This window comes from Bos taurus, chromosome 8, assembly GCF_002263795.3.
Source record: "Bos taurus isolate L1 Dominette 01449 registration number 42190680 breed Hereford chromosome 8, ARS-UCD2.0, whole genome shotgun sequence".
NCBI lineage: Eukaryota > Metazoa > Chordata > Mammalia > Artiodactyla > Bovidae > Bos > Bos taurus.
The window spans coordinates 22198804-22211343 of record NC_037335.1 but is presented as its reverse complement, the minus strand read 5'-3'; the positions used below and the strand labels follow the sequence as shown (position 1 = coordinate 22211343).

The following is a 12540-nucleotide window of genomic DNA, read 5'->3' as shown; positions in this document are numbered from 1 at the left end:
GAGGGTGCTGGATTGATTCCTAAGAGTTCTGATGTCCACCCTCTTAAGAGAATTCTTTTCTCGCTAGAGTCAGGAGAGGTTGGGGGTTGGGACAAGCGTTGGCTGGTGATGCAGACTTACTCATCAGGAAAGTCCCGCTGTAACAGTGGTAAGGGATTATGTCAGTTTATTTCCCTCTCCCAAAGACACAGCCCAGCCTTGGGCTTCCCCGACGGTGTCACAGTGCAAAGTTCTTCCTCCCCACCCTTGGGAGGTCAGCCTGGGGAGGTTAAGATGTGTACTGATGTCAGTTCATGAGTCCTTCCGCCTCTTGGGCAGGGGTGGGTTCTCACCAATAGAAATGGAGGTTTATGATAAAGAATTATACAGCAAACCTTTGCTCCCATTCCTGTCAGCAGTTATTTTAAAACCTTTCTGTTCTCTCACAGCTTCCTGCTCATATCCTTCGCTCTTGGTTGAGACAGTTGCCTCTTTACAAGAAAACAGATGTTATTAAGCACAAACACGTCATCTTCCTTCACCCTCCCTTTCACCAGTTACTTGCATCCCTGTTTGTCATCATGCTATTGTCCTTGAAGTGGGGGCCTTTATTCCCTGTGTGAGGTTAACTCCTTTCCTTGTTCTGCAACCTACCTTCTCACCTTCTATCCTTACTCTTGTTTAAAAATGCTAATAAGCTCCCAGTGTTTGAGTTCCCACCAAGTGCCACAAATCAATTAACCCTGTTTATAGCTCAGTTGATAAAGAATCTGCCTGCAATGCAGGAGACCTGGGTTCGATTCCTGGGTCGGGAAGATCCCCTGGAGAAGGAAATGGCAATCCACTCCAGTATTCTTGCCTGGAAAATCCCATGGACAGAGGAGCCTGGTGGGCTACAGTCCATGGGGTCGCAAGAGTCAGACACGACTTAGCAACTAAACCACCACTGCATAAAAGGATCACTTCTTCTGTTTAAATTGACGTTACTTAAGCTTAGAAATACTGGTCATTTGCTAATAAGTGGGGCCTATGGGATCTGAATTTGAGTTCATCGCCAAAGACTGACCTCAGCCACTCCTGATCTGTGGACTTCCCAGATCTGTCCTCCCCCTTGAGATCCACACTGGCTCCCAGATACAGGACAAGGTCCCAGAGACATCTCACACTTTGTAATTCATGTGTATGTTATCAGATCAAGTGTATAATATTGTATATTAATACATATATGGACTCTAGAAATTGGTACAGATGAACCTATTTACAAAGCAGAAATAGACACAGAGAGAAAAGGTATGGACACCAAGGTGGGAAAGGAGAAGTGGGATGAACTGGGAAGTTGGGACTGACATATATTCACTACTCTGTGTAAACCAGGTAACTAATGAGAACCTGCTGTACAGCGCTGGTAGCTCTTAACTCAGTCCTCTGTGGCAACCTGAATGGGAAGGAAGTCCAAAAAAGAGGGCATGTTATGTATAACTCAGCACTTCACTGTACAGCAGAAACTAACACAGCATGGTAAAGCAACTATACTCCAATAAAAAGCTGTTTTTAAAAAGACTGAATTATCCCCCTTGGTTGTCTTCTAAGCCACACCTCCCCCTATCCTGAGCTCCCTCCTCTCCGCTTGGTAAGTTGCTGCGTTGGTAATACCATGGCACTGCCATCCACCGTGGTCACTGCTGAGGATCTGTCACCCCTGTGTGCAGTTGGTCTCCCAAGTCGTGCCCGTATGTGCCCTGAATCCACCCTGTTGTCCATCACCACTGTCCTCATCTGGGTTATTAATGTTTCTTAACATTTTTGCTTCTCTCAGCTCGACTCCCTGGTTTCCATTACTACTCCCTGGAAATAGAAAGAAAGACACAGTCACAAGAGAGCTGGAAACCAAGCCCAAACATCTGTTGCCTCTGGGAGGGCTTGCCCTGAAATCTGTTACTGTAATTTGATGTAATTTTTCCTCGTTCCTTTTGTCACTGATGGTAAAATCTTTGACATAAACTGAAAACTGTCCCGTCACCTTTGTGGTGGCTTCTTCACTGCTTTTGTACTTTGCATCCTTGCTCATGTTCCTTTCCCCAGTGAAGCATTAATGTTTATTATTTGGTCATCTCTGGTCTTTGGAACATGAAGTTATTTCTGGATATTTATGAAGGGGGGGCGGAATACTGAGTTGTTCCCATCTATGCGATGCTGTTAGGTCCTGGGTAATTAACATACATGTATGTATTACTGGTAGAGATGGTTAGAATCATAAAAGGCAGTCTGCCACATAACTGAAGTTTTAAGTACACACGCCTTTCCAACCAGCCTTCCCCCTTTTGCAGTTTGTAATCTTATGAGTAACTGCACCAAAGGATGTGTTTTTCAATTAGGGGTTCTCCTGAGACAGACTGGATAGACCTTAAGAGATGTGGGTGCAGTCATTTCCCTGAAACCAAGCTCTTCATAAGGAGGCCTTGGCACCACCTTGCTGGTAAATTAACTGCCTAGTATCCCTGTGTGCTGAGGCTTATGGACACGTCCTGTGCTCCAGAACTACCTTGGAAGTGTGCAGGTGTGTGACAGGTGTTTCTGCTGTGGGACAAGTGTTTTCTCTCAACTTGTCTGCAACTCAGCATTTCTTCAAAGGAAAACTATTAACAGATAGCAATCTTTGTGTGCAGATTCAAGGGTCTTGATCCTGAAAGAACCTACCAGTCATTCTTTCTCTGCGTTTTGTTCCCTGCTGTGTCTGAAAGTGCCTGGTGTTCTCTCCTCGATGGCCTTGAACTCATTTCCCTTGCCAATACACACCATAATTTTGTCTCCTTCACTCCTCCATAGCAGTTGTTTGTTTTCTAACTTTTATTATCACATATCCCTTTTGGGGGGTACCCTTGACTTGAGGCCCACGTACAAGTCACCCTCAGAGGTTGGCAGATGAGAAGTGCAGAAGCAGATTTCGACGGGCAGTGATGACTTGGGCTGAGCACTTGCTTCATGTGCTCTCTGTCTTCACACTGACCGTATTTCCTCTTCATGTCCCCATTTTAAATATGAGAAGACCGATAAGAGACTGAGGTAGACAGAGGTCAGGCTGACTTTCCTGCAGGCACACAGCTAGCCAGGGAGTAGTAAAGCCAGCCAGTTGGGCAGTCCCTGAAGTGTATTTCCAGTTCGTGTCCCAGGATGATGGTGGGGTTGGGAGTGAGAATTAGCAGTCCCTTTGCTCCGCTAGGAGGGTTCACCAGTTGAAGCAAGAGTTGGAGAAAGACTTTTGGCATCAGATCTTTCCTACCAGAGAAATTACACTGTGTTAACCAGGTTAAACCATATGAGCACATGTATTAGCTTCCTTTTGCTGCTGTAACAAATTCCCACAAATGCAGTGGCTTAAACAACACAACATTATTAGCTAATTCTGCAGGGTATGAGTATAACATGGGTCTCAGTGGGCTGAAATCAAGGGCTGAATTCCTTTCTGGAAGCTCAGGAGAATCCCTTTCCTTGTTCTTTGTCACCTGCATTCTTGGCTCCTGGCCCCCTTCCATCTACAATGGAAGACAACATATGTTCTGGGCATTAGGGTATGGATATTCAGGGGTATGGTGGGAGGCATTATTCTGCTTACTACCACATGCCACTGTTACAGGTTGGTAGGATGGAGCCACTGCCCCCAAACTGTCATCCTTGGTCTAGGTTGCTTCTAGCAACTTGGTGATCCTTCCTGTTCTTCTCACCCACAGTCTAGAACACTGCTTCCCCATGGATCCAGCCAGTCTGACGTGGTCTAAGGCTAATTTTTTTCCTATGGCCCAGGAATGTATTTCAGTTCTATCTCTTGATGGAAGGAAAAAGATATCCCATTAAGGGCCCCTCTTTATCAGGAAAAGATGCTCACGTGGGCACCGCTCCAGATCTAGAGAAATCTGCAGGTGTCTTCCATTGATGGGCTCCATATGCTTGCTTCTGCTGCGCCTGCATCCATCTGTAATGTGACTTGTGTGAATCTGTGTGCTGGATGCTTTGTCTGTTCCCCCACTGATCCTCAGGGCAATAGTAGTAGTGCTTTGTAACAACTATTGTTTATCCCCAAACTCACATACTTGACATAAAAAAATGGGGGAGTTATTGCATCTGCCTGTTGGGATGTCACTACTGGAGATTTCTGTGACCATGTTTTCATATTTAAACAAGGGTGTAAGTGTATGTTATTAATACCTTATGAAGAAAGAACTCACAGAGGTTAAGTAATTTGCTCAAGGACACATGAAAAATCAGTAACAAGATTGAAATCCGTGTACAAAACTGAGGATGAGCCACTATCCTGTCTACAGAAGAGCTTTTCTTTTTTGACTAGAAATTAGGAGTGAACAGGCAGGGGAGTCCCATCAACACAGGCTCAATCAGGTCACAGTCCCCCCGGGGATGTCCCTTGCTTCTTGCAGACTTGTAGAACCTCTGACTTCTATTTAAAGTTCTCAGGAGGATAGGAGATATTAAAATTACATGTATTTTCATTTTAGAATTTCCCTTGGGTGTGTCCTTCAGTACCTTCACTTGTGATTGCATACCTCATTGTTCTTGATCTGAATTTCACTCAGCATAATCATGCCTCATTTTATGCAGTATCGGAGTATTGACAGTAATTTAAATTCAGATCATTACTTGAATGTATTGCTATCTGAGTTATGTAGAACACCATGACTACAGGGCAGGCTGTGTGAAGAGATGTTTCTTATCAGCATTTTCCTTCCTGGGATCTTAACAGTATAACCCCGAAACTATTAGACACATGGGTATTAAAGTCCCTGGGCCTTCCTGGGGCTACCCCTCCTGCAAGGCTGGGTGTTCTGAGCACCAACTACAGCTTCTCCTTGGTGCTGACTCCTGATTCAGCCTCCAGCTCAGACCTCAGTTCTGAGCTGCTGTGGGGAAGCTGGGCCTCAGGGCTGACTTAATCCTCGTAGCACTCTTACAAATGGGTGGTGAACAATACATTTTATAACTGGAAAATGAAGAATCAAAAAGATATAGTGGTTTTGCTATAAACTGTACAGGTGGAAGTTGGGGAGCTTTGTTTAAAGAGAAAAATGTAAAATGTTAAACTGTAGGCAGTTAACATCACGTGTTTATAGCATAACATAAAGAATTACTCCTTGGAAGGAAAGTTACGACCAACCTAAACAGCGTATTAAAAAGCAGAGACATTACTTTGCCAACAAAGGTCCATCTAGTCAAGGCTATGGTTGTTCCAATAGTCATGTAAGGGTGTGAGAGTTGGACTATAAGGAAAGCTGAGAGCCAAAGAATTGATGCTTTTGAACTATGGTGTTGGAGAAGACTCTTGAGAGACCCTTGGACTGCAAGGAGATCCAACCAGTCCATCCTAAAGGAGATCAGTCCTGGGGTGTTCATTGGAAGGACTGAAGCTGAAACTCCAGTACTTTGGCCACCTGATGCGAAGAGCTGACTCATTTGAAAAGACCCTGATGCGAAGAGCTGACTCATTTGAAAAGACCCTGATGCTGAGAAAGATTAAGGGCAGGAGGAGAAGGGGATGACAGAGGATGAGATGGTTGGATGGCATCACCGATTCGATGGACATGGGTTTGGGTGGACTCTGGGAGTTGGTGATGGACAGGGAGGCCTGGCGTGCTGTGGTCATAGGGTTGCAAAGAGTCGGACATGACTGAGTGACTGAAGTGAACTGAGCTGAAGAATAATACGTTATTGTTGCTTAGTCACCAAGTCAGGTCTGACTCGTTTGCGACCCTGTGGACTGTAGCCTGCCAGGCTCCTCTGTCCATGGTATTTCCCAGGCAAGAATACTGGAGTGGGTTGCCATTTCCTTCTCCAGGGGATCTTGCCAAGCCAGGGATCGAACCTGCATCTCATGCATCTTCTGCATTGGCAGAAGGATTCTTTACCACTGAGCCATCTGGGAAGCCCAATAATGATGTCTTAAGGTAAATGTTCAGAACAGAGAGAGGACTAATTAGGCGAAGAAGGGACGGAGAGAAAGAGGGACAGAATAGATAAGATGGGGTGTTACTGCATAGATGTCTGCTGGGACATAGCCCCTGCTGGGTTCTGTGGCCCTGTTTTCACACTTAATCATGGTTATAAATAGGATTATTGCTAATATTTGACTCACTGAAGGCTGAAACCAAGCCAAAGCTGGAATACGTGGCACCATTTTATTAGTAAGTTTTACAAAAAGAAAACAGCCTCTGTTTATATAGGCTGGAAGAGTCATTTGACCTGTTCTTCAACCCCATCTGGAATTGCTTGGGGTTAATTTAGCCTTTCCCTTAAGACTCATGTGATAAGGGGGTTGAGAGGAACATGAACTTTGATTTCATTCCTCCCAAGCTCTGAGGCCTAATCTCTGAGAGAGGTGGCTTTGATGCCAGCTGGTATCACTGTTGAATGTGTGATGGGGAGGAAGTGACAGGTTAACTGTGAGAGGTGGACATGCCAGCTGGGTAAACTGAACCAGAATGTTTCTCCATGCTGTTCTCTACCTTCCCGGTAGAAGTAGAAATGAAGTGATGTTCCTTCAGCTGTTGGTTTCCCATGCCCTGTTGCTACCCTGCTCTCCCCTCTCTAGGAAAATGAGGACTCTCTCTTTCCTATATTACTCATGAGTTCAAGTTTAGAACAGTGCAATGGATATAAAAAGTGCTTTATTCTGAAAACTTTGAGAGAGAAGTAGCTGGGTGACTTGGCACTGCGTTAATTTTGGACTCTCTTATGGACTCAAAAATGTTTTATCAGAACGTTAACTTTAGAACTTTCATGAGACTTCAGAATTAATTCTGGCAGGCAGACGCACAAGTTTAAGCAAGACAGCAGAGACAGGTGTTTCGAAATACAGAGCTGGATGAATGGCTGCTGTCTTCAATGGATCAAAGGCATGAAAAAATAAGGTTGAGGGTGGAGGGCAGGAGTTACTCTCAATTTAGTGACAGGGCAGTCAAGTGCAAAATTTAGATGTTAGACCTTGTTTGGAATATGAAACTAACCAAGCAACAGTTTTTAAAAAAAGAAAAAAGATTTTTTATTTTTTGAGGACGCCAGGGAAATTGGCAGATGGTCTATGTATTAGATAATACTTGGGAATTGTCATTTTTCTCAGTTGTGATAATGACATTGCCATGGAAAATAATCCATATATTTTGGTCCATCTGAAGTAGGGATAAAGTGACAAAGTCTGGGATTTGCAATAAATGAAGTAGGTTTGACGAAATTTAGGAAATTGTTGAATCTAAATATATATAAGCGGTTCACTATACAATCCTCTATATCTGAGATGATGGAAAATGTTCATAGTTGACTTCTTAAGTGTTTCACCTGGCCTCCTGAGCCCACAGTTGACTTTCACCTACTGTTCAGTGTGGTTATCCTGTCACAGTCACCAGACCTCAGATACTTTAACTCCTGTTGGGAAGCAGGTTGCTACCAACTCAGAGCCAGAAAAGCCAAGTACTATCAAGAAGCTCTCTCTCTTTTTTAAACAGTTTCTTTCAGCTTATCCAGAACTATTGATTCTAGAGTGAGGACCAAGATACTGACCTAGATACAACTGATTACCAGCTCTAAAGGGTGGAGAGGTAACTTTTTAAAAAAATAATCTTTTTTACTTTATTTTGTAGGACTACCAGAAGGCTTCAGACCTTCTATGATGGAAATCATTCCTGTGCCAGAGGAGTGTGCCATATTCCAATGGCTGAGCCATTCTGCCCTAAAACAAGAGAGGTTCGTAATCTTTCTGGAAGGTGCGCCAGAATAAATTATGAGGGCTTGGGGTGGCATCTACAGACAGATTAGTTGGCTAAGCATGTGGTCTCTCTTCCGCTCTCTAGTTTGATGCTTATGTAAGGTTTTAGGAAGAGTTGTTTCCCTTTGTTAATAATCCCTCCACTACTCTCAGTCATCTATAAGCTGAATCGCTCAAATTTGCAACCTGCCTTTTTTTTTTTTTAGTAAGTTTTGATTTTAGTGTCAGGATATCTGGATACCTTTTAAAATAATTTAGACAGCATAATTTGGAGTATACACTCTGGAACCAGATTTCTTAGGATCAGGTCTTTATTCTTCAACTTAATTGTTGCTTGTTTCTGGATCAGAACCTTGGACTCTGGTTTCCTCATTTATAAAATAAAGTAATGATAACATATTGATACCTCACAGGACTGTGAAGGATAAAAGAGTAACTTATAAAGTGCTTTGAATGATGCCTGTCAGTTATAAGACATCTAGTGACTGGTAACTGCTTTTATGAATTAAATGATTAATAATCTATAAATAGATTGGCATCATTTGCCTTTGAGCTGAGTTTGACTTTTCCTGTCCAGCCTCCTTTCCTCTCCAGGATTATAGTAAGATCTCAGGACTGTAGAGGCAACCCTTACAAAAGCCAGTGGTGGTATAAAGAAAGAAATCCTAGCCTTAGCTTTCAGAGAATAAAACTGGCTACCATGGTTCACAAGTCCATCCATGGTACTTTTCTTATAACCCCAAAATTTGAAAGTCAGATGCCACCTAGTAGGTCGAAAGTACTGTCAGAAGCAAACTGCCTAGTAAAATCTTACTTAGACAATACAAATAACTAAACATGTTACTCATTCAGATAATTTTAACATGTGATGTGAAACACAGATTTATGTTCAACCTTGCATAATCATGTAAAACTAGCCTCTTTACAGGCAAAGCTGCTGCTGCTGCTGCTAAGTCGCTTCAGTCGTGTCCGACTCTGCGACCCCAGAGACGGCAGCCCACCAGGCTCCCCTGTCCCTGGGATTCTCCAGGCAAGAACACTGGAGTGGGTTGCCATTTCCTTCTCCAATGCATGAAAGTGAAAAGTGAAAGTGAAGTCGCTCAGTCGTGTCCGACTCTTAGCAATCCCATGGACTGCAGCCTACCAGGCTCCTCCATCCTTGGGATTCTCCAGGCAAGAGTACTGGAGTGGGGTGCAGCTAGAGTGCCCTAAATAACCACACCCTGGTCTCAGAAATCTAGTCCAAAGCCAGGCGTTGAAGGGAGCTATTTCAGATATATCACTGCATGTTTATGCTTTGTGACTTCTGTGAAAGCACATTTTTAAGTAGGCGTTTAGATATACATTTGAGCCTTGAACAACGTGGGGCGTGGTTAGAGGCACTGACCCATCATGCAGTTGAAAATATGAGTATAAATTTACAGTTGGCCCTCCATATCTGGCAGTTCTGCATCCAAGGATTCAGCCAACCCACAGAGTGAACAGCATTGTAGCATGAATCTACTGTGAAAAAACATGTAAGAGTACACCACACAGTTCAAACCTGTGTTGTTCAAGGCTCAACTGTATATGTTCCTGGGTAGTTATCAGCAGAATATATCAGAATGATGTTGGTCTTAACCTCTGAAACACAGATCTGTCCACAAAATACATGTGCTCTCCAAGAGAACTTAGAAGTGTATAATAACATTTTTGTCCACTTCAGATTGGGAGAAGCTTGGAAGAAATAGACTAGTGAGAGAATATGCATGTTAATAGTAAATCTGAGGTATTGCCCCAGAGATTTGGGTACTAGGAGTAGAGGTGTGTAAGGGAAGTGCTAATGAGGTATTCAGAGTACATGTAAATGTGGTGGCTGAGTGATAGTTTCCAGTAATAAATACAGTTTGGCCTCTTTTGAGACTGAATTAATTCAGCTATTATTAGTCTAGCCAAGCTAAGGACCCTCACATAAAGATTAAGAGTGCTAGGGAAGGCAGTTTAAGAAAATGGGGAGGAGGGAAGAGGCCTTCACAATATTATTTTATTCTTATATACCCTAAAAGGGATTTTAAAAATACTATCCAAAAATGTAAAGAGTAGATGGTGTTGCCCCTCGGTAATCATCACTTAAACTTTCAGTATCCTTGTGATCTTTTGTGTACTGACGACAGATTGTCAAGATGAATTGTCCAGTGGCAAGCAAGGTACATAATGGTTGTACTGTATCTTATCATTTGCGTTAAATATGTGTGTGTGTGTATATAATGGGCTTCCCTGGTGTCTCAGTGGTAAAGAATCCACTTGCAATGCAGGAGACATGGGTTCAGTCCCTGGGTCCAGAAGATCCCCTGGAGGAGGAAATGGCAACCCAATCCAGTATTCTTGCCTGGGAAATCTCATGGACAAAGGAGCCTGGCAGGCTACAGTTCATAGGGTCGCAAAGAGTCAGACATGACTGAGCCTCTGAGCGCTCACGCATGTGTATATAAAAGAGATAAATATGAAAATATTTATGTGTGTGGGCTGCTGTCTATGGGGTCGCACAGAGTCGGACACAACTGAAGTGACTTAGCAGTAGCAGTAGCGTGTTTCTGGAAAGCTGACCAAAGAACTAGGAACAGTGATTTCCCATGGGGAAACTGAAGCCCTTGTACACAGGCAGAAGAAATACTTGTCACAGAATAAGAACCTTTGTGCTGTTTACATTTTGTACCATGTGCAAGTATTACCTATTCAGAAAACTGTCACTTCTAGTCAAAAAGTAATCTGAAACAAATTTCTTCAAAAAGTCCTGACACATTAAAAAGACCTCTCAGGCTGGAGCTGTATTTCTGGCACCTTACAATGGCATTATCTGTTTGTGTGAGAGTGCCAAGTGCTGCTTCGGGTGGCAAGCCCTCAGGGTCTGCCACTGGCTGGGCCATGCCCATAGCCTCCACTTCCTCCTCCCCAGCGTGGCACCCACCCCAGGGTGATAGTGAAGACTTACATGCCATATGCCACTGGCTTTCGAGACTTGTGATCTTCCTTCACACATCTTTAGAAGCACTCTGAAGTTTGGCCAAGACAGACAGCTCAGTTATTTGGGACTTTTAAAGACATTTAATGAAGACAGGACTGGGCTGGTTATACCTTAATTTTGAAAGGGGGTGGGGACAGCAGGGGAAGGAGTGATTTAATAAGGCTTATTATTTATAACTTCTGCTCCTTAGGAAACAGTTTTGATTTAGCATAGTCTTATTTTCAGCATGTACAGGATAAATAAACATGCTGCTGCTGCTGCTAAGTCGCTTCAGTCGTGTCCGACTCTCTGTGACCCCAGAGACGGCAGCCCACCTGGCTCCCCTGTCCCTGGGATTCTCCAGGCAAGAACACTGGAGTGGGTTACCATTTCCTTCTCCAATGCATGAAAGTGAAAAGTGAAAGTGAAGTCGCTCAGTTGTGTCCGACTCCTAGCGACCCCATGGACTGCAGCCTACCAGGCTCCTCCGTCCGTGGGATTTTCCAGGCAAGAGTACTGGAGTGTGGTGCCATTGCCTTCTCCAAATAAACATGATGGAGCATCAACTAGTCATTGGCTAGGGCTTGTCATGGTTCTAAATTTAGAGTTGCCAAGGCTCTTACTAAAATTCTTTCTTCTATTGCCATAGGACAATGTTATTTTTAAGGAAATAGGTTAATTTGCCTGTGTGTTTCAGACATGTGCAGGCAAGACTTTGGCCTAAATTGGAGCTTTCTATTGACTTTGAGTCACTCCATTTTGTATACAGTAACCTAGGAACTTTGACCAATTACTTGGGAAATGTGTAAAAGCTGCCAGTGTTAATAATTTGAAGAGGACTTCCGTGGTGGTCCAGTGGTTAATAATCTACCTGCCAATGCAGGGAACATGGGTTCGATCCCTGGCCCGGGAGGATTCCACGTGTCGCGGTGCAGCTAAGGCTCTGCACCACAATGAGCGAGCCCGCGCTCTAGAGCTGGTGGGCTGCAACTACCGAAGCCTGCACGTCCTAGAGCCTGTGGGCCATAACAAGAGAACCCACCTCAATGAGAAGCCCAGGCACTGCATTTAGAGGAAGCCTGTGCACAGCAATCCAGACCCAGTGCAGCCAAAAGGATTAAAAAAAAATAATTAGAAGACCAGTTAAGCACTTATATATTGTGTTGGGCACTCCTTGCCATTTATTCCTTGGAAGTGTTGCCCAGTCGTGTCCAGCTCTTTGCAGTCCCAATGACTGTAGCCCACCAGGCTCCTCTGTCCATGGGATTCTTCAGACAAGAATACTGGAGTTGGTTGCCATTTCCTTCTCCAGGGGATCTTCCTAAGCCAGGAATTGAACCTGCTTCTTCTGCACTGCAGGCATTCTTTACTATCTGAGTCACCAGGGAAGTGGAAGTGTATTCCTTAGCTCATTTAATCTTCACAGTATCTATGAGTTATATTATTACTCCCATATCACTGATGAAAAAACTAGGACATAGGGAAGTGAATTCTTGTCAGTACTTTAATAGTTTAAAGGACTTTTTTTCAATTAAACAGGAATGTTTAAGCACAGAGTAAGAGAAAAATGAAATTAGATTAAATATACATTATTAGACACTAGAAAAAGTGATCAAACTTTTAAATAATGTTTCTAAACTCATATATGGCCTTGCCTCTAAAGGGTGCCAAGATAAGTTTATCTCTGGATAGAAGAAATCAGCATAGCTGCATTCTGTTTTTTATTGTATGTCTTTAGAGAGGCAGCAGGCAAAGAGATTATGAAAGTACCTTCTACTCCAGAAAAGCTTTCACAAAAGCCCTCAGGTTTTAT

The 12540-nt window shown here is 43.4% G+C and overlaps 1 protein-coding gene across 1 annotated transcript in view; it reads left to right on the top strand.

Moving 5' to 3' along the window:
• The window catches only part of MTAP (methylthioadenosine phosphorylase), a 46831-nt gene that overhangs the window by 25449 nt on the left and 8842 nt on the right, over positions 1–12540 (top strand). The window contains exon 5 of the mRNA XM_002689506.7: positions 7620–7722. Within this exon, the coding sequence (XP_002689552.1) occupies positions 7620–7722 (103 nt within the window). The remainder of the gene's footprint in view (positions 1–7619; positions 7723–12540) is intronic.